The sequence below is a fragment of the Sphaerodactylus townsendi genome, linkage group LG02 (genome assembly GCF_021028975.2).
Source record: "Sphaerodactylus townsendi isolate TG3544 linkage group LG02, MPM_Stown_v2.3, whole genome shotgun sequence".
In the NCBI taxonomy this organism is placed as follows: domain Eukaryota; kingdom Metazoa; phylum Chordata; class Lepidosauria; order Squamata; family Sphaerodactylidae; genus Sphaerodactylus; species Sphaerodactylus townsendi.
Window position 1 is genome coordinate 78,945,493 of NC_059426.1, and position 27,379 is coordinate 78,972,871.

At 43.1% G+C, this 27,379-nt stretch overlaps 2 protein-coding genes across 9 annotated transcripts in view; one reads left to right on the plus strand and one right to left on the minus strand.

The window, feature by feature from the left end:
* Positions 1 to 12,104, minus strand: part of CHID1 (chitinase domain containing 1) — a 132,888-nt gene extending 120,784 nt beyond the window's left edge. The window contains exons 1-4 of one of the 5 annotated variants that reach the window (XR_007243675.1): positions 11,766 to 11,953; positions 9,572 to 9,718; positions 3,577 to 3,726; positions 3,162 to 3,294 (exon numbers count right to left, since the gene is read on the minus strand). Coding sequence is in view for 4 of the 5 variants with exons in the window: in XM_048486687.1 (XP_048342644.1) it covers positions 3,162 to 3,294; positions 3,577 to 3,726; positions 9,572 to 9,685 (397 nt within the window). In the remaining variant the exon portion in view is untranslated. Of the gene's footprint in view, positions 1 to 3,161; positions 3,295 to 3,576; positions 3,727 to 9,571; positions 9,719 to 11,765; positions 11,983 to 12,015 lie in introns of those variants that run through there. The other 4 variants (XM_048486687.1, XM_048486688.1, XM_048486689.1 and 1 more) reach the window with 4 other exon arrangements.
* A 4,772-nt stretch (positions 12,105 to 16,876) lies between these two features.
* Positions 16,877 to 27,379, plus strand: part of AP2A2 (adaptor related protein complex 2 subunit alpha 2) — a 68,086-nt gene continuing 57,583 nt past the window's right edge. For all 4 annotated transcript variants that reach the window (XM_048484198.1, XM_048484200.1, XM_048484199.1 and 1 more), the window contains exon 1: positions 16,877 to 17,057. In XM_048484198.1, coding sequence (XP_048340155.1) covers positions 16,991 to 17,057 — 67 coding nt within the window. In that variant the 5' untranslated portion in view covers positions 16,877 to 16,990. The remainder of the gene's footprint in view (positions 17,058 to 27,379) is intronic.

Genomic DNA, 27,379 nt, shown 5'->3' on the forward strand with positions numbered 1-27,379 from the left:
AGAGTCTTCCACTTGGCACCTGTCAAAGATATACTAATCCATATAGTTCATTCTATTGAATGAAATAAAACAAAAAACAAAAAAAACCCAACATCACTCCTAGCTGCATAATTAGAAGCAACATCACCATGTTGTAGATGCTCTAGGGTTCCCCAAAATCTCTGAGGTTTTTATGCAGTCAGAGTGACATTGGGACATTGCAGGATGATATCTCAGTACACCCACCTCAGGAATTGCTGTCTGCCAGGAATATCCAGTCAACAGCTAGCAACTCTACTTTCTGGTGCTTGCAAGAAAAAAAAACTTCTTCAACCATAGAGCACTAACAAGATAACCATTTTAATTCTGAAACTATAAGAACAGCAGTACCAGCACATTTATCCAATCACTCCAGAGCATATTAATCAAGGTTCTGTTGCGTGATCTTCAATGGTTTCCACATACTGGCTATAAGTACTGAACCATGCATGCAGGAAAATCACTTGCACTCCCAGGAATGTCCCTTTAATGCACACTTTGCAATGCAGTCAATGTAAAGCTAATCAAATGCTTGGCCAGGTCTATCACCCCTCCTCCTGAGACATCATTGTCAGGTAACAGTCAGATCTGTCCCACAGGAAATTCAATAATCTCAGATCTCTCTCTACAACAACAGTCGATAACAATCAATGCACATGTTGTATCATGCAAACAACAATTTGAGATGGCTTGCCATCCTTCTGTTTATTTACATCTTTTGCCTTAGAAAACTGTATTAAATTCTGGTCACATTTTCCATTTCTTCTTTTTGTTAGTAAAGGTTTTCTTTTGCTTCTTATAGAGAGAGAGTTTTAAAATGTGTTCAAAATACCATAAGACACAGAGGTACCTGAAACCTATGTGCTGGCCAATGTTAGATCTTTTAAAAAGGTTTAAGGCCCGTGCTACAGGAGGAATAGCCCACTTGTGAGTACAGGAATTTGTTGATACAAAGCAACTTTTTATAGCCCCAAAGGTCAGTCCTGTCCATTATACTCACTAGGTCTACAATTCTTTGAACAAACCACAAAAGGCAACAATCTCTATCGCAGAATTTAGTCAACTGTCTGAGGGGGGAAGTCAACTGTCTGAGGGGAGAAACAAGCTAAAGTTGAATGTAGACAAGATAGAGATAATGTCCATCAGTAAGACAAAGACTTTCGGAGCAACTGCACTTCCTAATTCAGACAGCTGAATTTGACTACTTCCATAAAGAGATTGCAGGTATTATTAAATACCAATTTTTTTTAGTGGATCAGATGAATGAGTAACAAAATTACATTTATCAGTTGCATTTGGTAGAAAACATATCTCCCTTCCTGAGCTCTGTGGATCTGACCATGCTGAACCTTTCTTCAGAAACTTTAAGGCTACACTATTGTAATGTACTGTATGTGGGACTGACCTTAAATATGATCCAGAAACTACAATTGGTACAGAACAGGATGAAATGCTTTGTGGTTAGAAACCCTACAGAGAAGTATGTTACTGTCTTCCTGGGCCAACTACACTGGCAACCAAATTTCAAGGTGCCAGTTTGGACTTCAAAGCTTTACACAACCTGGTTCAAGCTCATTTGATCTCTCCTGTTATGATGCTGTTTGTCCCTTTAGATCAGTGTTTCCCAACCTTTTCGAGGTCAGTGTATCCTTGACCTCACCCTTCATATCTCACGGTACCCCTGCCGCCACCTTCCACTTTCCCCTCCCATTGCCCCTGCTTGCCACACACCCAACCTTCCCCTCCCAGGGTGAAGGGAAGCACTGGGAGTGGTGGTGGCTGCTGACCTTGTGGCAGGCCCTGCCCCATGGGCCAGCTCCATGTTCTTGCTGGCACTGGTGAGAGACACCACAAAAATGAGGTGGGGGCAGTAGTGTTGCCGCGGTACCCCCGGGACATGCTCACGACACCCCAGGGTACCACGGAACCCTGGTTGAGAATGGCTGCTTTAGATCCTCTCAGGGCCTCCTCCTGGTTTTAATTTATTTAAATAGTTTTACTCCACTGTTCTCCTCAGCACTCTAATAGCCCAATCCGAAGTGGGCTGGCTGGCAGGGACAGCTCTGCTATGGCACCACCCTGCACCCTCCAAATGGCTTTCCCATGGTGTAGGAAACCCAAAAATTGAAAAGTCTCCAAGAATCCCCTGTAGGGAAAGTGGAGATATGTCATGTAAAATGTGGCATATCTCCAAGCCAGCTCTGCCAGTGCAAGGGGTCCAAGAGGGTCTGTGGAAGTCAACTAAGGCCACCTCTGCCCTCTGGCCTGCCCCTGGAATGCCCCTTGGATCGATGGGGAGGGCATTTCTGCTGACACTGGGATTCACCAGCTCCAGAGGGAAATTTGCCACACACACACCCCACCCATATTGGACTGCTCAAGAGTTACAAAATAGAAAAATAAACCAATATAAATAAACCAATAGATAAAACAAGCAGAATGGTACAACACATCCTGGCCTGTTCCTGGATCTACTGTTCTAGCTCATTTAGGATCTCAGAGACTAAACCACAAACTAAGTGACAAGGGCCCTTTTGTTCTTGCCTAGACTTAAATACCCTTAACAACAAAGGAAACTGGAGCTCAGCCCAGATCTTATACAGTTGGTTGAGAACCTCCCTTCAAGCTGTCCAATTGGCCAAATACCAGGCCCACTTTTTCCTGATAGCAGAAAAAAATTCTACATTTTGGACATACACTCTGCCACATACACATGCATAAAACACTTAATCACATTCACCATCAGTTTTATGCATCTCATAAAACAGACTCTTGCCCATAAAAGATCAGAAAATCATAATAATGTATTTGTCTTTAAGCCACCATAGTGCTATCTGACTTCTGGGAAAACTTAAATGCTAGGTTATAACAGAAGTTCCAAGTTCAAGTAAATATGTTGTAAATACAGTTATTCTATACTTTTTACCAATTAGTATACATCCAGTTAACCAATTACATCATTCATTTTGTCCTGTTTAATTTTCCAAGATTTTCCAAGCACCATTCACAAAATGTTTCACAGCAAAACTTAGGACAATTCACACTAACACCAGTAAGTCAAACAGTTGCTGACTCACTCATGAAACTGCAAAGATGCCAGCTTCACATCACCAGGTAGAGAGTATAAAGTGCAGAACAAGCACCTTGATCAGCATCATGGAGTCCCGTGAACTGGAACTTCTCCTTGCCCCTTCTTTTCACTTGCAGCCAGACAGGTGAGATAATTCTAAATTTGTTTCCAAATATTTTAGCAATGTCATAGCCATGGCTGTTCCACTAAAAAGGGAGAAAGAAAAGCTGTAAGGGCAAGATCTTTTGCTTCTTATAGAGGGAGCAATACATACTATATTTCTTCATATATTCAAGTTGTATTACATAAAAGAAACATGGCCAGCTGTTTTCATTATATTGCTATGTCCTTTGGCCTTATACATGGAGGAAACATGAAAACAATGTTCGCAGTCTGGGGCTAGAATTTACATTTTGGTTTGCAAAAACTCCAAAACACACCACAAAAGATACCTGCCATTCAACTATGTTAATTTTCTCAGTACTTACAGGCGTAATGTAGCCCAGAACATCTCCTAAGAAGTTACGTTCTTTTGTTTTTTTGGCACAGTAGCTCTTGTGTTCAAGAATAATATCTTTAGCCTTTAAGTCTGTGACTACTAGACCACGATCCTGCACTGCTTTATCTGAATGTTGAGTCTGCAAAGAAATGATTATTTTAGATATAACAAGCAGAATTTATTGTCACAAGGTTCCATGATGACCACTAGATCAAATGACAAAAAAAGGATTAAACACATTTATGGGGAAGGTCTATGGATGACTATTTGCCGTGATAATTAGAAGTAATTATAGCTAAAAGTAGTTATGAATACTAGTTGCTAAGAAAAGCCAAAAGGGAGATATGTTGCTTTCATGCTCAGTCTCTGTGCTTCCCAGAAACACTGGTTGGCCACTGTTGAAAATAAGACCGCTGGACTAGATAGAAATTTAATCTCATTTAAATCTAATTCTGTTCTTGAATTATTTCAGTTATCCAGTAAGTTTCTAAGTATTGCTGGTCATATCACTTAATTCAGTATTCCATTTAAAGAGCATTAATATGGATGAATGGATGAAGAATTCAATAGAGATGAATCTGAGAATGCCCCAAAGCAAAAATTTTTTACACATTTCTCTACAAGAGAATATACAAGAGCTACAATCCTATGGAGTGTTACTGGTATACAAAACAAAACTGAAATCAGCTGGGCAGAGCTACTTTAGTCCAATCTGTCGATCTGTGCCTTTTCATACTGTAAGGGAATGTGTGTGAAAGTATATGAAAATGTATAATTTATTTTTAAACTGACTGAAATATCCATAAATCTCTGCTTCTCCCTCAGAGTATCCTATATGTGTAGACACATCACTGCAGGGTGCAGAGGGGCTCAAGCCCTGGGCACTATTTGGACAGAGGTACAGGCAGACACACACACACAGAATCCAGGTCACAGAATCCAGCACTCCCAATGCGGTCTCCAAAGCCCTTTCTCGGTGCAGAAGGGCTGAGGACTCCATGTTGGGGAATGGAAGGTTGCTCAGTTTGGCACACCCACCCACCCAGACTCTGCCTTGCTGCCCCAGCATGGCTTTCACAGCCCTTCCTCAGTGAGCCTCCGCAAGTCCACCCCCCCATGTGGTCTCCACAGTCCATAGTCCTTGTGGAGTCTGTGATGGTGGTGGAGTCCGGGCAGACTCCTGAAGGTTTCCCCACCCAGAATCCACTGCTCCAGCATAGCCTCCACAGCCCTTCCTCATTGAGGAACGGCTGTAGAGGCCACATTGGAGCAGCAGAGTCCGGGAGGGAAATCCTCTTTTTTTCTCTTTCCCTCTCTCTTCCTTCTGTCCTTCCTTCTTGTTAACACAACTAGGGCAACTCAACATCACCACCACCCCTGCCCAGACTCCACTGCCCTATTGTGGAGCGCATGCTGGGGCTGCAGATTCTGGAGAGGGCACCATTTTTGTAGCTACACCCCTGTATATCTGATGGAAAATGCAAAAGGAATTGAGGCTTCCATGTTTTCTTCACCTACTAGGGTTTCTACTGAAGCACAAAAAGACTGCTTCCCACTATTCCTTACATTTAAGGAAATAAGAGAAAAGAATGGACAGCATAAGATTCAAGGAAGGGATTAAAACTTAAAAGAACCACTGACTAGGAAAGCGGAATGAGACCATGACCGACAGAAATAGGAAACAGAACGATATCACACCAAAGGGGAAAAAAGAGAAAGCAAAAACATCTAAACAAACATCGGGGCCCTATGTGACATTTTTGACGCAACCATTTTGGCTCATGGCTGCTGACAGGTTTTGACTTTTTAAAAACTTTTTCAGACAACGCCACTTGTGTCCCTGGAAAACTGCTTTCTCCCATTTTCAGTTCTTCCTTGAGCTTCTGAATCACCACAGTCAGTGTTCAGTTTAAAATGTCTGGAGTGCTTTTGAAATGCTCACACTTTTTCCCCATCTTTACCCCAGTTTGTCTTTTTTTGGCTTTTTAAGCACATATTCTTAGTGTCATAGCACCATAGCACTAGACCACCATAGCATCTGAATGCATCTGAATGCTGGTAATACAGCAATTCAGTGCTACATCAACAGCATTCAGAGGCATTGGATCGATATGATGGTTTAGAACAGCCATTCTCAACCAGGGTACCGTGGTACCCTGGGGTGCCGTGAGCATGTCCCAGGAGTACCGCGGCAACACTACCACCGCCTCCCTCATTTTTGTGGTGTCTCCCACCGGCACCAGCAAGGACATGGAGCTGGCCCATGGGGCAGGGCCTGCCACAAGGTCAGCAGCCACCACCACCCCCAGTGCTTCCCTTCACCCTGGGAGGGGAAGGTGGGGTGTGTGGCAAGCAGGGGCAGGTGGGGGGTGGCGGCAGGGGTACCGTGAGATATGAAGAGTGAGGTCAAGGGTACACTGACCTCGAAAAGGTTGGGAAACACTGGTTTAGAACTATGTGCTTTGGCACAAAACCTTGGAATATTTTTTTTTAAGGCAAAAAAGAACTCACTGCGGGAAAAAAACAGCAGGAAAATGCAGCACTGTTTGAAATGGTCAGAGCGCTTCAGAGATGGCTCATAGATGGATTAAAGTGAGACGCATGAAACACCTGTCCTTATACCACTTTACTAAGAATTGGGGCCAACAATTTATAATATCCAGTTTAGAATGGCCAGCCCATGTCAGAGAGGTTCACTAGCCAAATCAATTTTATATTAATCTTTCCAATGCAGCTGATTAATTTTTTTTCATTTTGTGTGTGTGGCGATAATTCACAGCTGACTTATGTTTTTACTTCACCAGGTGAAAATTAGCAGTTCCTCAAAGTACGATAACATGTAAGTGGCTTTTAGTTCTGAATAAACAAGCATAGGGCAGGTCTGTAAAGAGTGACATTAAGAGCAAAAGGTGATTAAGCAATCAAAACAAAGGACACAGGTGTGACCTAACAATTTTTACTCTAAATAGTCCACAGATGTTCAATGGTTCTACAGTGTGTCTGAACAACCAAGCTAGAGGTACAAAACAAGATAAGCTGCAAGGGAAGCTACTTCCTAATTCAAATACACCTGAGAGTTTATATTACGTTATTATTATACAGAGAGGGAGAAAGATGAAAGCCATGGCCTTGATAACGAATACGGTCCTGATTAATGAAGTATCTAAGTTCTTTAGATGTTTCCAGTATCTTGAACAACTGAAAGGAAAAAATTATATTATCTGAATTTGGTCAGTGGAAAAGGAGCTCTCAGTGTTTTGGAGTGAGCTGACAGAAGCAGTCTTCATGTTGCTGAAGTTGCTTTGGAATAAAAACTGGTTTGGGAGTAGCATTGCCTATGAACTTGACCTGATATCAAATTTGTGGAGGAAAAGCAGCTCTGAAAGCATGAAACCTTGCTGGCAAAGAACATCAGAAAAGGGAACACAAGCGCTGTGTACAACTACTTACACAATGATTTATGCGCAGCTAAGTATAGCAGCTTGCCAGTCAAACCCATGTATCATGGAACCCACCAGAGGTGAAAAACTCCTGATGCAAATGCATCCTAACTGGCTGTCAAAGATAATAAGGTAAGAGTAACAATACATTTCTAAATTCTACAGGGAAGCCGGTGCCATCAAAGTACACAGATTGTTGACAACACTGAAGTGGACTAAGAGAATTAATGGGGCTAGGCTGCTGAACTGTGAATTTACAGCACAAAATAATACTTTTTTCTACCTAATGTAAATGCTAAACTAAATGTAATGGGGGCCAATCATATTTATTTATTCATGAGTGGAAAAGTGGCAGATGTGAACAAGATGCAATTCAACCAGGATAAGTGCAGAATTCTACATCTGGGTAACAAAAATGAGAAGCACACATACTGGATAGGGGTTACAACAACTTGGAGTACAGGTGAACTATAACATACATATGAGCAGTCAGTGGCAAGAAAGGCTAATGCTGTCCAAATAGCAAGATGTTGTGATCCTGCTGAACACTGCATTTGTCAGGCCACACTTGGAGTACTGTGTGTTGTTCTGGAGGCCTCACTTCAGAAAGAATGTTGACAAAATGGAGCAGGTGCAGAGGAAAGCAACGAGGATGATCAGGAGCCTGAAGACCAAGCCCTGTGAGGAAAGGCTGAGCACCTGCTCCATTTTGTCAACATTCTTTCTGAAGTGAGGCCTCCAGAACAACACACAGTACAACACTAGTCAGGGATGCTTTAGAATAGACTGATTCTGAATTAAGTAAGAGGTTGGACGAGATGGCCTGTATGGCCCCCTTCAACTCTACAAAGGGGTTGAGAGGTCTAATTTTAACATGAAACTTCAAAACATGAGAAAGGGAAACAGAATCCTTGCTTGCCCCTTATTCCATTCATTTTCTTCCTGGTGTTGGAGCTAGTCTGAAAGTGGTAATGCTGGGTAGAGTTGAACTCCCCTCACTGGTCTACCTGCTTGGATTGATTGATTTAAAACATTTTTGTTCCACTGTATCTCCTTGGACACCAAGCAGCAAACAATGTAGCAACCAAGATACAAATAACAATCCAAATAACAAAAAATATTAACACAAAAATATTAATTCACAAATTTAAATGCATTCTGATTTAAAAACCACAGTCCAATTCTTCTGGAGAAATTCAACCTACAGCAAATGTTTGCTCGGAACAGAAATAGGACTGCCTTATATGTCTTCCTAAATGGAAGGCAGCTGCCTGAGATGTTCTGGCAGTCTTTTCCAAAGGACTGGACCTACCACAGAAAACGCCTGTGATCTTGTGTGGTTGTATGGACAGTTCTAATGGAGAACATTTTAAGAAAAAGGATGTCTGAAGAATGTAACTGGCACATGGGAGTACCCTGGGAGATAAACGCTCAGTAAGCATGAAGTCCTTAGGCCAACAAAACTCTTTGAATTGGGCCTAGAAGTAAATAGGAAGTCAGCACATTTGATGCAGCGCTGATGTTGTATTTCAAATGGCAGAGCCCAGAGGAGAGCCTTTAGGCCACATTTTATGCCGACTGGAATTTCTGAAACGTTTCAGCAGCCAGCACCCTGTACAGCATTATGATAGTCCAATTTGGATCAGCATAGCCAGTTCATAAGGATTTAGAAAAATACCATGTTACATATGTAATTAAAAGAAACATCCCAGAAACAGCAGTGACCTGGTAATCCTTTAGCAGGACTGGTTCCAGGAGAATCCCCAAGCTCTTAACTTGATCTACCCCATCCAAGTCTGGTAACTTTTATTTTTGGGGTTTTTTGCTGTCAAGTCATAGGTAACTTATGGTGGTTCCATGGAGTTTTCAAGGCAAGAGACATTCAGAGATGGCTTGCCATTGCCTGCCTCTGGGTTGCAAACCTGGACTTCCCTAGTGGTTTCCCATTCAAACACTAAAAAGGGCCGACCATGCTTAGCTACCAAGATCTGATGAGATCAGGCTAGCCTGAGCTATCCAGGGCAGGGTCTGTTGAATTGGTACCACATAAACTTCTTCTTTCCACATACATGGACCAACAAATATGGCTGCCTCCCTCTCATCTGGTTTGACCTTGTTTTGCCTTACAGGTACCTTTCAATAAAACAAGGCCTGACAATAATGTTTCCATGGAGCTGCCAGGTATCTTTGCAATCAGATTGTAGAGAGCACAGCATTGCCAGATGAATGACATTTAGGCTGAGCTTCTGCTCTTCCTTTGTTGCAAGAAATCAGTCTAGAAGTGGCCAAAGACAAAACTTTTGCTGAAAGCTCAGTGATAAGATTCAAGGTGCTCCTGGTTCTTGATCCTTAATTCATGGCATGCAGCCAAAGGCCCTGAGGGAGAAGTGGATCTAGAACCAGTCCAGGATGTTGGAATTGCAGTGTATATGTTTTGCTTGACTAAATTATGTTTTCCTGTTAGCTGTTTTAAGTACCCAGTAAAGTGAGATATACATAGAACAACTGAGTCTGAGTACTGCATAACTACACACATTCTCTTACCTTTTCTTCCAGAATTTTTGAGGTAGTCTTTTTTGTATCAGTCTTTGATAATGTAGCATCAACTGCCTGAGAAGCCAGGGCAAAAATAAGCAGTCCAGTAGAGATGCATCTCATGGCAGCTTTAGCTATTCCAGTAACCACTATTTTCTACAGTGAATATTTTAAAAAGAAAAGAAAGAGATTGGTTTGTCAGAAAATTTATTTCTAATTAAAAAGGCAAGCTGTTACCAAAGAGGGATCTGTCAAAGATGGCCTATAGTTTAGTGGCAGCTTACTGCATTTCTACTTCACAATTCCAATCCCGAAAAAATCTGGAGAGCCACCATGGCAGGCCCTCTGGGTCCAAGGTAACTTCTTGAGTTTATACCAGAAATGCTGGCTGATAGAGAAAACTGCACTTTCCAGCCACATCAAGTACTGTCCCACTAGGGTAAGGATTCCACACAACTGAATACACATCTGACATCTTCGACACAGTGAAACACTTGAATAAAAAGACACTCAGATGAATGTATTGTCGAAGGCTTTCACGGCCAGAATCACTGGGGTGTTGTGTGGTTTCCAGACTGTATGGTCATGTTCTAGTAGCATTTTCTCCTGACGTTTCACCTGCATCTGTGACTGGCATCTTCCAGGAGGATCCTCCTTAGAAGATGCCAGCCTACATCTGAAAGTGAAAATGTCAGTTGTGAGAAAATACTACTTGTGAACATGACTCATACAGTCTGAAACCACATAACACCCTCCTTGTGATGAATATTTGTATAATTTGTCTCTGATGCAGAGACATTCAAATATGTTAGCAGTCGAGCTGTGATGTTTACTTTACTTCTAGAGAATTTACATTTTAATTCATCCAAAGCAAATTAGCTCCTGTTGGATACAATTTATAGAAGTCATTATGCTTGGGATGTCAGAGTAATCCTTAATGTATCCAACATTAGCCGTAGGAATAAGCCTACCTGCTTTTCAGCACATACTGCAGCTAATAAATAAAACAGGCTTATTTCAGCTACAAATTTTCCTACCACATCTCACTTTGCCAAATTCAGTAGCCTGAATACTTCTTCTCAGAGAAACTCCCCCAGTATACAATTCATCTAAAAATTCAAATAAAGATGTAAGATATTTACTCATTCCACCTTTGTTTTCAGTCTAAACAAACATAATGTTAGAAGTCAAGCCTAAGAACAGTTTCTCCCTCCTTCTCCTTCACATACTCTACAATATTTAAGCACATTTGTGAATGCTGTTAATGCAGGGTCAAATAGTGATTTTTTTCCCCAACATAGCAATGTATGTTTTACATCTGCATTGCAGACATCAGAAAAACAAAAAAGCACTTTGAGTATCATATGACTGCGTTATCACAAATGATGGCCAAGACATTATTAAATGTCATTACAAAGGAAAATAGGTACAGATTTCTAGAAAAGGGACCATGCATTTTCGAAGGCCTGAAACTACTATTCTAGACTGTTCAATATGTCAGATGCTACGCAATAGCTTTCTATTAATATTCGACCCAACTGGAAATGAACTCCAGACAGTACAGATGCTGCTCATTTACATATTAGTAAACAAAAGAACTATCAGAGAGACAAACAAAAGCTACTTACAAACTGAAATTTGCAATATCTGAAAAACTGGATTTACAGTTAATTGACCATGAATAACCTAAGAAGGTACATTGCAAGCTCATACAAAATCCACTTGGGGACAGGGGAGTGGATTCCTGCTAGTGGATTTTCCCCACAGAATCTATATGGAGCTTGCACTCTGCAGCAACGGTTTTTAGTTATAGCTTTTTATTTTATCCTTTTTGCTTCCATGGAGACCAAGGTTGTGAGTATTCCACCTCATTCTACCCCTATAACAAAACAAGCTTTTAAGGTAGGCTATATTGACAAAAAGAGATAGACCAAAGGTTTTTCTACAGAGACATTCCCATTTGCCATCTTTTTATTTATCCCACTACTGTCATGCTCATATTTCAAATGGCCTTGCTGGAATTCTAGTTCACCGTAGAGATCCAGAGTAATGCACCAGGCGGTGATATTTCTTGTAGGCTAATTAACACCGAGTGTGACCTGATGTACTGTGTAAGTCGACACAAACGACATTAAAAAATAAGAGACCATTGGTTTTTGGCAAGGGAGAGAGAAAATTAGGCTGAACTGGTAATAGGGGATACCTGTTACTCCCCCGATAATTAAACATATGTTCCTTTATTTCCCGGCGGGTAAGAACGAAGCAGCTGCACCAAACCTACAAGTGCAAGCTTAATTCCTCGCTTTTGCTTGCTGTTCCTTTAGCCAAGAAACAGATCAGACCACAAGAATCAAAGCTCCCACCCGGTTTCCGCAGACGTTGCAGTTGTTCTGAAGCACGGGGAGCTAGTTCCTACCCGTGCCTCCCACTTTATTAACGATTCGCATCCTCACCCCTGTTTTGCCTCTGCAAAAGCGCCCCTTCCTCGACTCGGAAGTGGAAGCACTGTGCTCGGAGGCGGATGGCGCACGCCTTTTAAAGGAGCCGGGCTCATTCGTGCGGTTTACTGCGGCAAGCGTCCATGCTGCTTTCCGCGATGAGCGAAGGGAAATGGACGTTGCAGTTCACGTTTGCATGGCAGTTCCTTCAGTATTATGCGCACGTGTTCTTTTTTCAGTGGGACTATATCTGAGCAAACGTGCTTGAATTTTGATGGGACAGTGTTGAGGAACGCATCCAATCAAAGCCCATGAAAGTCTGAGTATAGCGGTGTTTACGCAAAGTCAGCTTGCTAAGGGCAAAGTGTAAATGACTGGGGATGGCAATGACAAACTACCCTTTAAACAAAATCTGCCTAGTAAGCCCTGTGATGTGATGTCATTCGATGGGTCAGAGATTACTCGGTGACTGCCCAGAAAACTATTATCTTTACTGTATTGTCAAAGGCTTTCACGGCCGGAATCACTGGGGTGCTGTGTGGTTTCCGGGCTGTATGGCCGTGTTCCAGCAACATTCTCTCCTGACGTTTCGCATATATCTGGCATCTTCAGAGAATGCTCTGAAGATGCCAGCCACAGATGCAGGTGAAACATCAGGAGAGAATGCTGCTAGAACACGGCCATACAGCCCGGAAACCACACAGCACCCTATTATCTTCACCTTTTTAAAGAGAACAAAATTCAAGTCCAGTGACATCTTAAGCACCAACGCAATTTTTCGAGGTATAAGCTTTCCTCAGTTAAAACTCACTTCTTCAGACACAAGTAGAATGAAGTCTTCACCTAAGAGGAGGTGGGGAAAATTCCTGCACCTGTACCAAGCTTCTTAGGAGGCGAATCCGAGGAACTAATGAAGATAATGGTAGACAATGAAGAAGTTCTGGCAGCCATTGATAAACTAAATGCTACCAAATCTCCTGGCCCAGATTGCCTTCACCCAAGAGTTCATAAAGAGCTCAAGCATGAAATTGCTGATCTTCTCACTTTAATGAGCAACTTATCCCTGAAATCAGCCTCCATCCCTGAAGACTGGAAGATGGCCAATGTCACACCAATGTTTAAGAAAGGATCGGGGGGGGGGGGGGGGGGGCTTAGAACAGGAAATTACAGGCCAGTCAGTTTGACATCTGTTCGTGGTAAATTAGAAGAATATATCATTAAAGATAAAATTATAAAACATGTAGAAAAGCAAGACCTGCTGAGGAAGAGTCGGCATGGCTTTTGCAGAGGCAAGTCCTGTCTTACAAACTTACTAGAGTTCTTTGAGGGTGTAAACAGCCATGTGGATAAGGGGGAACCAGTGGACATTGTCTACTCGGATTTCCAAAAGGCTTTTGACAAAGTTCCTCACCAGAGACTGTTGAAAAAACTCAGCAATCAAGGAATAAGAGGGGAAGTCCTCTTATGGATTAAAAACTGGTTGAGAAACAGGAAGCAAAGGATAGGTGTAAATGGGAAGTTCTCCCAATGGAAAGATGTAGGGAGTGGTGTCCTCCAAGGATCCGTTTTGGGACCAGTGCTCTTTAACCTATTTATAAATGACCTGGAAGTAGGGGTGGGTAGCGTGGTGGTTAACTTTGCGGATTATACCAAATTAGGTAGGGTGGTAAGAACCACAAAGGATTGTGAAGAGCTCCAAGTGGACCTTTATAAATTAGATGAGTGGGTTAAGAAATGGCAAATTCAATGTAGCAAAATGTAAAGTGATGTACTTACGGGCAAAAAATCCAAACTTCACATACATGCTACAGGGGTCAGTACTATCAGTCACAGACCAGGAAAGGGATTTGGGCGTCTTAGTTGATAGTTCCATGGGAATGTCAACTCAATGCATAGCAGTTGTGAAAAAGGCAAACTCTATGCTGGGGATAATTAGGAAAGGAATTGATAATAAAATTCGCAAAGCATTGTCATGCCCCTTATATAAAGCAGTGGATGCGACCGCGCCCGAATTTGGAGTACTCGTGTCCAGTTCTGGTGGCACTTTGCGATCTCAAAAAAAGGATATTGAAGAGATAGAAAGAGAAAAGTGCAGAGAAGGGCAACGAGGATGATTGAGGGATTGGAGCACCTTCCTATGAGGAGAGGCTGCAGCATTTGGGGACTCTTTTAGTTCTGGGAGGAGGGGAGACATCTAAGGGGAAGGATATGATTGAAGTCCTATAAAATTCCCATGCATGGGGGGGGTAGAAAGTGTTGACAGAGAGAAATTTATCTCTCTCACAATACTAGAACCAGGGGGCATTCATTGAAAATGCTGGGGGGAAGAATTAGGACTAATAAAAGGAAACACTTCTTCACGCAACGTGTGATTGGTGTTTGGAACATGCTGCCACAGGAGGTGGTGATGGCCACTAACCTGGATAGCTTTAAAAGGGGCTTGGACAGATTTATGGAGGAGAAGTTGATCTATGGCTACCAATCTTGATCCTCCTTGATTTGAGATTGAAAATGCCTTAGCAGACCAGGTGCTCAGGAGCAGCAGCAGCAGCAGAAGGCCAGTGTTTTCACATCCTGCATGCAGTGGCATACCTAGGCAAACTGGAGCCCTGGGCAAAACCTGAGTTTGATGCTCCCCCATGGGTGGCCACCCTCCCCTACTGTGACCAAACAATGATTTTTTTCCACTAGGTGGTTTCAAAGTCACCATCACATTATAGAACATGCCCCAGCTCACAAATCTAAACACAGCAATGGGCCATGCCACACAGCAGAAACTTTCAAAATGTTTTATTACTGCTATGAAAACATTTTATGGTGTTGTATCTAGTCCCCCCAATTGGGGGAAACAGCATCACTTTCAATGTGATTGAAACTTGGGACCCCAGATTCTCCCTTTAAGGTGGATTTAAAAGGAGAATCTGGGCTCCCTAGTTTAAACAAGTGATGCTGGAATCCACCCCCAAACAGCATCATTTTCAATGGTGTTTAAACTTGGGAGCCCAGATTCTCCTTTTAAATCCACCTTAAAGGGAGAATCTGGGGTCCCCAGTTTAAACAACATTGAAAGTGATGCTATTTTGGGGTGGATTCGCCCTCACCCTGAAACAGCCTCACTTTCAGTATTTAAACTGGGGACCTCAGATTCTCCCTTTAAATCCATGCAGAAGGGGGTGGATTTAATAACAACAACAACAGCAGCAGCAACAACAACAACAACAACAACCTTTATTAGGCATTGAGAGAATAAAAGGAAGAAAAAAACAAGCATTGGCAGGAAGGACGTGGATTTAAAAGGAGAATCTGGGGAAATTTAGGGGGTGCCTGCTGTCAGGGGTTCAATTATTAAGATAACAGCACCAAAATTTCAGAGTATCTTTGTGAGACCCTACTGATGATACTACCTAGGTTTGGTTCAGGGGGGTCCAAAGTTATGGACCCTCAAAGGTGTAGCCCCCATCTCCTATTAGCTCCCATTGGAAACAATGGGGGATGGGGCACTCCCTTTAGGAGTCCATAACTTTGGACTCCCTTAACCAAACCTCACCAAACCTGGGTGATATCATCAGGAGAGTCTCTCGAAAAATACCTGAATTTTTGGTGCTGCTAGCCTAAAAACTGCGCCCCCTGCAGGGCAGGCCAAAAATGGAAAAACACTGAAAATACAGCCTCCCCCCACAAACGAACCTGCATTTTTGATGCCCACCACAAAGGGGTGCCATGGGCAACTGTCCACTTTGCCCAATGAGAGGAATGCCTCTGCCTGCATATGAGCTCCCAAAGTCTCTCGCTTTCCAAACCCCATAATTATGCAGTGTGAGTGAGTGAAGGCGAAACAGACCCATCCAGTGTGCACCAAGAAACTTTGTGCCTGAGTGGGTATTTGAACCCAGGTGAGGGAAGGGGAGGGAGGGGTGGCATGCAAGGGAAGGGGAGTGAGTGAGGGGTGGCATGCAAGGGAGGGAAGGGGAGGGGACCCGGCATCTGGAAATGGCCCTCCCACCCTAGCGGAGGGAGGGGGAGGGAGGGAGGGGTGGCATGCAAGGGAGGGGAGGGGACCCGGCATCTGGACATGGCCCACCCACCCTAGCGGAGGGAGGGGGAAGGAGGGAGGGGTGGCGTGCAAGGGAAGGGGAGTGAGTGTGGGGTGGCATGCAAGGGAGGGAAGGGGAGGGGACCCGGCATCTGGGCATGGCCCACCCACCCTAGCGGAGGGAGGGGGAAGGAGGGAGGGGTGGCGTGCAAGGGAAGGGAAGGGAGTGAGGGGTGGCATGCAAGGGAGGGAAGGGGAGGGGCGTGCTGGACTAGATGGACTCTGGTCTGATCCAGCAGGCTCTTTCTACATGGAGGTAAAATAAGAAATCCTTTTTTCCCTGTTACACATTTACATTGCTGTACCTTTGGTCTCCTGTCTTGTGCTTATGGTTGTGGTGGTGGTGTCGTGTCTCTTTAAACAAAGAAACAGAGTTAACTTTAAACTTCAGATGTATGTGCTCACTAACATGTAAGAAATGGCTATCTGACTGACCAATAGCTAATCAATAGATCAGGTCATAAACAGTGACTTCATCAACAAACAGTTAACCCCTCTATAATTAAGTTGTGACAGACACTTGCAAAATCCCAACAGTTTGGTGACCTTTGGATTTTTTTTAAAAAAGTCAATCTTTGTGCAAGTACAGCATATTCACGTTTACTCGAGGGGAAAAACTGATTTCTGCAAGACTTATACGTATACACAGGACAGCAGCCTATGACGAAGCAACACCCCGGCCGCCTACTCCCCACTGCCGTCTCTAGACACCAGGGGGCGCTTCGGGCTCTGCTCGTAATGCAGAGTAGGAGACGAGGAGGCAGGATCTTCGCGCCTGCGCGGAGGCGGAGCGGTCGCAGCGTGGGTGGAGAGGCGGCTTCAGAGGCTAAAGGTCTTTATAGCGAGTGACGGCCATAGCGGCATCGCAGCAGCGGGACTTCGTGTTTTGTCATCAGGATGCCGGCTGTGTCGAAGGGAGATGGGATGCGAGGCCTGGCGGTCTTCATCTCTGATATCAGGAACTGTGAGTCGCACTGGGGAGGGGCAAAGAGGGTCCTTTCCCATTGAGCAGGGTCGTGAGAAACGTCTGAAGGGTCGTGAGAAACGTTATCAGTCTCCGGAGGGGTCTCTTTCGGGTGCAGCTCTGCTTCGTGGATGCTGGACGCGTGTCTTGAGATTTGTGTTCTGCGTGTTAGGCGGCGGGAATGGGGGATGGTTCCTCTTCCTAGGGAGGGGCTCCTACTCAGTGTAGCAGAAGAAGTCCCATTCATTCTCCCACTAGGGAATGCTGTTCAACTCGGGTTGAGCTTGCAGAGAAGGGCCCGGTTCGCGAGGCTTTGGTGGCAATGGATGTCTTTCTGTCTTTTAGTTTTATGTAAGAATACTGGTATTTTCTCTGTCTCCTTCCTGCCTGTCTTGTTTTGGCACACGCAGAATCCCTCCAGCGGCTTCCTGAGACGGGCGGGGGAGCATTGGATATGGTCGTGATGAATCCACTGTTCTAAAATCACAAGCGGTTTAGATCTATGTAGCGGTTTTAAAATGTTCATAATCTTTACCATTTGGAGAAAATAGGGAAGGTGAAAGATATAGGGAATAAATGCACTGGGGTCTCTAGAGTTTCTTTTAAGAAAAAAATATATAGTATCACCAGTATAAACACTGCCATTTAAATCAGTTGTCCAAAATGATGAATGGAAAATATCTGAACTAAACTAGTCTAGCCAAATCTGTTCTAAAACTAATTACTGTAACATTGCAAATCTTGTCCACATACATTTTATTGCCTGGCTAGCTCAGAAACCAGCAGACAAAAATTGAATTACACTGTCTTAATTGCAGGAATGTAGGAGGCCAGTTAGTTAATTTAGCACAGTTTCTGTGCATTTGTTTTGAGGCTTTACAAATTACCTGCTGCGTAGCTAACAAATGCTCATAATCTTCTTTTGGCAACATGATTAGTGTCTTCAGGAGACCTTTCAAGGCAGAGTGCCATTTGTGAGCTGGCCAGTGTTAAGAACTGTACGTTGTTTAAGGGATGTTTAATGGCCTTTGGGGTACTTATGCCAATATACATTCTCTTATGCCGATTTGCATTATAATAAACCATGAGAAACAGAGCTGAATTGGTGTGAATAGAAAGTAAGATACAATTCAGAGTCTCGGGTAATCCTCCAAACACAGAAAAATTGCTACTTTATAACTTTTTGATAATTTATTTTTGAATTTATGTGTGCCCTGTCTTTGTCCTAATGGGACCCAAAGCAGCTGACATTATTCTCCTCCATGTTATTCTTACAACAACCCTGTGAGGTAGGTTAGGCTGCAAGGGTGTGACTGGCTCAAGGTCACCCAACAAGCTTCAACTGCACAAATAGAGATTTGAATGTGGGTCTTCCAGATGTTAGTCTGACAATGCTGTGTGACCGCTTAAACTTGACATAGCCTACGGCCTCAGCCATAATCTATATATATAAAAAGCTAACCATTCATTTGTTGGTCTTGCCCTAACGCCGAAATGGCTGGACGGATCGCCCCCAAATTTTCACAGGACGTTCCTCCCTGTTGCGGGCAGGTAATCAGACCTTCAAATCGCCAAAAGTCCATACCTGAGCCAGGTAAAACGTCTTTTTCCTGGCGCACCAGGCCATGAAGCTGGCTGTGTTTAACTGTCACCCTTAGAATGTTCGTGCAGCCTGTCTGTCTGTGGCCTGAGGGCTTGGGATGAGGGCTTAGAATGTTCGCGCAGATGGCCAGAGATGAGCAGTTAAAACAGTAAATAGGTAACACTGTTAAGTAATACGAGTGGAAGTGAAACACATACACACTTTGCCGTGTGAGACGTCAGGTGGGGTCCCCCCCCACATACATGCAGGTAACTTTCACTCTCTGTGCCTCACCCGCTACTACCACACAACACACATACTCTCATCCACATCCAGCTCATCCTCACACACCTCACTCTGCCCTCCCTCACATCCAACCACCACTTACCCACTTCCTCACCCATATTCACCACAGCTCTCTTTCACTAAAATGAAGCTGGAGTTTGCCTTTTTCTTCTAAGAAAATCCGCGGGGTGGGGGCGAACCAAAACTACCGGCTCCGCTTCTTTTGCACGTGGCCCTTTAAAAACCCAGGGAGCTGGCCTCGATCTGAGCGCCTCACCACCCTGCCTCTGCTGCCTGACTGGGATAGCCTCCTTGCCCCAGTTCTGCCTTACCCAAGCCTGGACTGTGCATGTCAACCAGCCTCATGGACAGTGGGATTCGCACTCTGCACAGTTCCATTGTGGAATGGAAAGGGTTGCCTTATACTAAAACCCCAGACAGCACCATATAATAATGTGAATTGAAAAGGGAAAGAGGGATTCCATTTGACCACCCCAAAAGAAGGAGGAGGAGGAGGAGTTTGGATTTATATCCCCCCTTTTTCTCCTGTAGGAGACTCAAAGGGGCTTACAACCTCCTTGCCCTTCACCCCTCTCACCTGTGAGGTGGGTGGGACTGAGAGAGCTCTGAAAATCTGTGACTATCCCAAGGTCACACAGCTGGTGTGTGTGGGAGTGCACAGGCTAGTCTGAATTCCCCAGATAAGCCTCCACAACTCAAGCTGTAGAGCTGGGAATCAAACCCAGTTCCTCCAGAGTTCACCTGCTCTTAGCCACTATGCCACTGCTGCTCCCAAAAGGCTATGCTGGGGATCATTGGACCTGCATGGACATCTGTGTGGGTTGCGGACTGTGATGAGAAGGACAATTGCCACAGCAACGCGTGGCCGGGCCCTCTAGTGATGAATAAAATTTCTCTTTTCTATTAAAATCTTTCCTATTATAAATGTATGTATATATCTAGCATACGTTGATGATCCCATTTGCCATTGCTAGTGATAGATGCTTTATATTTGATTATTTAGACTTTAGTAAGATGGCCTGATCAGTCACACCTGAATCCCAAGTGTGTCCTCTGTCAGTACAAGTATCAATGCAGGAAGTATCTGAAAGCACTAGCACTGTAGAGGCTTAGTATAGTAGTGGCTGACTAGGTAATACTCTTGTCTACCTGTGTTGATCCTTGTATTCTTTTTGGACCAGCGTAGGCTGGCCATAATCTCCAAATAATCTGTGACTGTTGGGCAGTTTCAGTCAGCGTGCTTATTACTTGTTAAGGGGAATGACTGTTTGGAAGTGATTTTTGGGGTTGCTAGGCAACTTGCATTTATGGTTGAATGCTGGAATACAGCTGGGATCTATTATCTAACTATCCAAATTAAAGAAATTCTGCCTTTTTGCTCAGTCCAACAGCCAGGTAGCTACAGTACCACCACTGTTTAAATTATCACTCAGCGTTTTATCAAAGCAGCATTTCATGAAGTACTGGATGTGTTGAAGTTCAAGATGTAAACTTAAAGGTTTTGACAGCAGTCTAGTTGACATAGTAGGATTGAGTTCTGTAGGAATGCGGTTTAAAGTTTACGCTGACAGAGTTGTCTCCAGCCTGACATATTAAATGGAGATTCTTGGGCTGCTGAATAAAAATCTCAAGGTGTTAATATCTCCTCCACAGATGGTGCTGTAAGGAGATTAGCTGAAGAAATGTTTCATAATCCTGCAGTAAAGCTAATCTCCTCAGATCCATGCTCTGTGTTGTATTTTGATAGGCAAAAAGGAGAGGCATTGCATCTGCATAAAATCAAAACTGTAAGCAGATCTGATGACTTGCCTTACTTCCTTTCAGTGTCATTGAAAATTCAGCTTAGGACATGATTCCAAGGCTTTACTGCAAGATTTTCCTTATTAATAATAATAATAAGAGTTTGGATTTATATCCCCCCTTTCTCTCCTGTAGGAGACTCAAAGGGGTTTACAATCTCCTTGCCCTTCCCCCCTCACAACAAACACCCTGTGAGGTGGATGGGGCTGCGAGAGCTCCAGAAAGCTGTGACTAGCCCAAGGTCACCCAGCTGGTGTGTGTGGGAGTGCACAGGCTAATCTGAATTCCCCAGATAAACCTCCACAGCTCAGGCGGCACAGCGGGGAATCAAACCCGGTTCCTCCAGATTAGAATGCACTTGCTCTTAACCACTATGCCACTGCTGCTCCTTATTATTAATAAGATAATTTTCCCATGGCAATCACATTATTATTAAGATAAATTATTAAGATAATTTTCCCATGGCCCTCACATATAAAACATATTTGTGGGGTCACAGTCTGATTACAGAGTTTCCTTCATTAAGCTAGGTTCACATGTTTCAGTTAATCTTTAGTATTGTACACAATAATTTCTTTTTGTATTATACTTTAAAATAATTGTTTAACCCAAATATTACAACAGTTATTTCACTGTAGCAAAGCTCTGGGAACACATCTTAATAAATGGCATCCTAAATCCTTAATATAGGAGTCCCATGGCATTATTGCAGTACTGAATATAGCGAGCTATACTATATTTACTACTGATTCAGTATTTGGAGTTAAAAGTTTAGTTCTGAGTGAAAGGGAGATTTTACAGATAAATTCCCAGACTTACTAATATGGGATATTACTGCCCTGTTCAAACAACAGTATGAAAATGGAGGAAAGGTAACTTTTAAAGAAAATACAGTTCTTTCAAAAGGCACAACACAGAAATGTTTAAAAAGCTGGTACCAATCCCTAATTCATCAATTCTAATGAGTTTTGATTGGTTAAAATGCTTTCTTAGATCTGTTCACTGCCATTCTTGGTCCCTTGTTACTACTCAGGAAACTAAAGAGTTAATCCAGCAGCTAAAAACTGGAAAAACCCCAGGTCCAGATGCATTTATTACAAAAATGCTGAAGTATAGGTAATAAAAGAAGCCTTACATTAATTGGATTATCACCAGACTAATTATCACCAGATAATTATTGGATTATCACCAGAATAAACACAATGAATGTGTTTGGAAAATCAGTCAGTGATGGGAAGATGGTGATCTTGCTTTGTGCGTTGTGAACTGCTGTCAGATTCCACGTGGCATCTTGTTACCATCATAAATGATACTGTTACTGTCATAAATGTTTGTGCTAATCAATTTGGCTGTTCAGTTGACTGTGGGTGTGGTGTGACTAGTGGGACTTCATAAATAAAATTTTTCTGTTAGTTGACCTTGTCGGTTAATTCAGATTATTTGCTTGGCTCCTTTGTAGGCTTTTTTTGGTATGTTTGCTGCTTGTTGATCTAGAAGGAGCTACCCACAGTGCTGATTCCTTCAACATAAGCAAACTCTTCTTTGGTCTGCTGGAGCATCATTGCTATTTTGGTGTAATTTTTTTTGAAGGCAATATGATGATACAGAGTGGTGATTGTTTCCTAATTGTAGCTACCCAACAAATGGCTGATATCCACATGAGATACTTAAATGAAAATAACAGTGGCATTTCATGGATGAGGCTGCCTGATTGGAGGCAGAATGATACTGTGTGTGAGGAAAGGGTTTGCTTGTCAGGAAATACTTTCCATTGGTCTGTCACCTGTCTCCTTCAGTATCTGGGTGAAGATAAGGGAAGGAAGGATGAACAGTATTGTGGCTGAAAACTGCTACAGACTGCCTGGCCAGGTGAGGAGGTAGATGTCCTCCTTGAACAGATTGACAGCATATCCAAGCAACGTGAACCTAGTAATTATGGGTGACTTCAACTTCTTTGATGTGTGTTTGGAGACAAATTCTGCTAAACATCCAGAGTCATGCAAATGCCTGACCTGCCTGGCCAATTCTTTTTTTTTCAAATGGTGGAGGAAGTTATGAGGGCTTGACCAAACTCAACTTAATATTAGCCAACAAACAAGAATTGGTAGATGAAGCGGTGGTAGGGATCTTGGGGAGAGTGACAGTGTCCTCTAGAATTCTTTTTTGCTGTGCGGGACCAAGGAAGTTTATAGCAGGACATATATGTTAGATTTTAATGGGGCAGATTTCAATGAACCCAGAGGCAGGATGAAAATCACTCTATGGGCAAGAATTCTGGAAAGGAAAGGAGCAAGTGAAGGACCTCCTAAAACAACAGCTCTTGCAGGCTCAAGCCCTCACTGTTCAAAACAGAAACATGGTAGGGGATCTAAGAAGCCGATGTGAATGAACAGAGGAAATGTTAAAGAAAATGGATATGTTAAAGAAATGGAGGCAAGGACATACCCCTATCAAACAGTTTCTGAGTGTTGCTAGGCACTGTAGGTCAGCCATCAGAGAGGCCAAAGCTCAAAGTGAGCTGAGGCTAACCAGGAAGGCTCAGTAGAACAAGAAAAGCTTCAGATATGTGAGGAACAAATGCAAGGTAAAGAGGTGATAAGCCCACTGTTGCGTGGAAATGATGAAACTGATACAGAGAGAACGCGGAAAAGCCCAGGGCCTATTTTGCCTCAGGTTTTTTTCCCTGAAGAAGAGAACAGGCTCGTCTAGAGATGGTAGTAGGCAGCATTTAACATCCAGGCTTCTAGTTGACATGGATGGAGAAGTTTTTGAGAGGCACATGGCTGCATTGGATGTGTCCAAATCCCCTGGGCCATATGTTATAAACCCATTAGTGCTTGAATAGCTTTCTAGAGAATTAACGGAGCCTTTGCCCATCATTTTCAAGAGCTCTTGAAAATCCAAACTTCACATACACGCTACAGGGGTCAGTGCTATCAGTCACAGACCAGGAAAGGGATTTAGGCGTCTTAGTTGATAGTTCCATGGGAATGTCATCTCAATGCATGGCAGCTGTAAAAAAGGCAAACTCTATGCTGGGGATCATTAGAAAAGGAATTGATAATAAAACTGCAAAGATTGTCATGCCCTTATATAAAGCAGTGGTGCGACCGCACTTGGAGTACTGTGTCCAGAGTTCTGGTGCAGCCACATCTCAAAAAAGGATATTTGAGGAGGATAGAAAAAAATTCTGCAGAGAAAGGGCAACAAGGATGATTGAGGGACTGGAGCACCTTCCTATGAGGAAGGAGAGAGGCTGTGGAAAGCGTTTGGGACTCCTTTTTTTAGTTCTGGGAGAGGAGGCGGCTGAGGGGAGATATGGGATTGAAGCTCCTACAAAATTCATTATGCATGGAAGGTAGAGAAAATATTGACAGAGAGAAATTTTTCTCTTTATCACAATACTAGGAACCAGGGGCATCTCATTGAAAAATGCTGGGGAAGAATTCAGGGACTAATAAAAGGGAAAGCACTTGCTTCACGCCAAAGCGTGTGATTGGTGTTTGGAATATGCTGCCACAGGAGGTGGTGATGGCCACTAACCTGGATAGCTTTAAAAGGGGCTTGGACAGATTTATGGAGGAGAAGTCGATTTATGGCTACCAATCTTGATCCTCCTTGATCTGAGATTGCAAATGCCTTAGCAGACCAGGTGATTGGGAGCAACAGCCGCAGGAGGCCATTGCGTTCACATCCTACATGTGAGCTCCCCAAGGCACCTGGTGGGCCACTGCGAGTAGCAGAGAGCTGGACTAGATGGACTTTGGTCTGATCCAGCTGGCTTGTTCTTATGTTCTTATGTTCTTATGTTCTCTTGGAGGATGGGAACTCCTCCAAGACTGGAGGAGGACAAATGTTCTCCCACTCATCAACAAAGGGAGAATGGATGACCCATGGAACTGCAGGCAGTCAGTCTTATCTCTGACTCAGGGAAGATAACTGAAAATTTTTAAAAGGGCTTAGTCTGTGAGCATCTGAAGGACAACTTAGTGATCTGGCGAAGTCAGCACGAATTTGTCTTCCAACAGGTCCTGCTAGACTAACCTTGTTACCCTTGATCAAGTGATGAACTTATGGGATTGTGGGAATGACATCCACATTGTTTACCTTGATTTCAGTAAAGCTTTTGACAGGGTTCCCCAAGATGCTGGGTGAACTGGAAGACTGCAGACTAGACTCTAGGATAGTTAAGTAGATAGGAAGCTGGTTGGAAAATAACACCCAAAGAGTAGTTGTCAATGGTATTTGGTCTGTATTGTAATCAGGCTCCTTTCAGAATGATCAGCAGGTGCGCATAGAGCTGAGGGGTTTTTTATGTGGAGAGGGGGGAATACATATAATGCAGTTCCTGATTCTGTGGAAGCCTAATAAAGTTTGTTGTTATTGTAAATATAGAAAATCCAGAAGCTGGGCAGTATTTAAGTAATTTGCCCTTCAAAGGGGCTTGCAGTAAAAGCATTAAAAATTACAATAAAACCATAATAAAATAGATTGAAAGAGTAAAGTGGCAATCATATTTGAGTTTGAATGAGGCTTTCATAGAATCTTAAACTGAAAGCCACTCACATTTCTCGACAAAATACAGTTTCTTCTACGGAAAATAGCTACCAGAAGTCTTGCTTCACCTTATTCAACTAGGGATATGAGAGGACAGTAAGCTGAATTTGAGCAGGCGTAAAAGGCTAATGTGGTCTTAGGGCAGAGGTGGGATCCAGCAGGTTCTCACAGGTTCCCGAGAGTAGGTTACTAATTATTTGTGTGTGCCGAGAGGGGGTTACTAATTGGTGATTTTGCCACATGATTTTTGCCTTAGTTACGCCCCTCCTCTCAGCAGTTGCGCGCAGAACTCGAAGCAGTCCAGCAGGAGGTTCACCGCGTATGCGCGGCAGCCCGCGCTATGCAGGCATCTTCCTGCTTCCCACCCAAGGGATTCTCCGCGCGAGCGGCTGCATCCTTCGCCAGCCAGCCCCTGGCCTGCAGGAATGCCCTACCCCCGGAATGCTCCAGCCAGCCAGCCCTGTCGTGGCTCCCTCGCTTCCCAGCCCCATTGGCGCTTGGCATAATTCACAGTTTGAATCCCACCACCATGGGAACCTGTTACTAAAATTTTCGGATCCCACCACTGTCTTAGGGTGTATAGTAGGGACATAACATCCAAATTGCAAGATGTCATAGTCCTGCTCTACCCCACATTGGTCATGCTGCACCTGGAACTGTTTTCAGTTCTACAGACCTCACTTCAAAAAGAATGAAGACAAAATGTTCTGTTGTAGCACTGAAAAGGTGTGTTGGTGCACACTTCTCCAGTTTTTGAGGGAGGTGGGTAGGAACAGCAAAGTTTACTGTCCTAACTGTATTATTTGAGGAATATATCATCTCAACCATGCAAGTTAATCCTTAAAAAAAATTTAAATACTTAAGTTTGCCAGGGGTGCAATCATCATTTAGCATAACTGCTCTTTTCAGAGCAGCTGTTCCAGTTTTTGCCCGTGTGTGTATTTTTAAATCAAATGTGTAAGATGCCTCAAGCTTTGTGGAAGGTGGAATAGAAATAGGTTCCAGCTGTACAGTCAAGGTCTGGTTTGTTTTTCCAAAGCAGTTATTGTTTTGAATACAGTATACTGCAGTTGGGAAGTATTAACAGTGTATAAGATATTAGAGATATTTCTATTACTACCATAGAAGATGGTTCTGGTCTAGTCATAATATTGAAGTGAATTGAGGGCCTACAACTCAGTGGTTGAGCATCTTCTTAGCATGTTGAAAATCCCAGGTCCAGTTGCTGGTATCTCTAGTTAAAAGGGACAAGTGGTGCTGTGTGTGTGTAAAATGCTGTCAAGTTGCAGCTGAATTACGGCAACCCCATGGGATTTTCAAGGCAAGAGATGAACAGAGGTGGTTTGCCATTGCCTCCCTCTGCATGGCAACAATACTAACCAGGACCGGACCTACTTAGCTTCTGAGATCTCATAAGATTGGGTTTCATCGGAACCAGGCCATAGATGATGTGAAAGTCCTCCATATGAGTCCCTTAAGTAGACAGTATTGATCTTGATAGACTGGTGGTCTAATTCAGTATTAGGCTTTAAATATGAAACTTACACTCTGGATTCTTTAAGGAGAATGTCCAGTTTTTTAATGTTCAGTTTATTTGTCTACACTTTATAAAGGGCAAACTGTATGATAGTTTCATGGGAAGGCTTTGCATAAATGTGCTCAGTTGGATGTGAATTGGTATGTTTTTGTGGTATGAGTTATTACACTTCATTTAGTAATGTTATGAAAATATATTTGTTCCTGAGAAGCGTTTGTTTCTTCCCTTCTTTTCCAGTTATTTTCACTTTAGTATGACTGGCAACTGCATTTTTCCCTCCCTCACATATCCTTTAAAATTAAAAACATGCATATAATAAACCTTCTATAGGAGATTGTAGACATGTTCATGCTGACAGACAGAATGTTTATGAGGTGCTTTGATAAAGAGCTCATTCTCGTTCATAGTTCATCATGGTTCCTTTTTCCTTTGATTACATATTTTCCTTCCCTTTTGATACATAGCACTCTAAATAAGCATTTCTCATGGAATACTGTTAACTAACCTTCTGTTTGCTTGTGGATGTATTTTTTAACCATC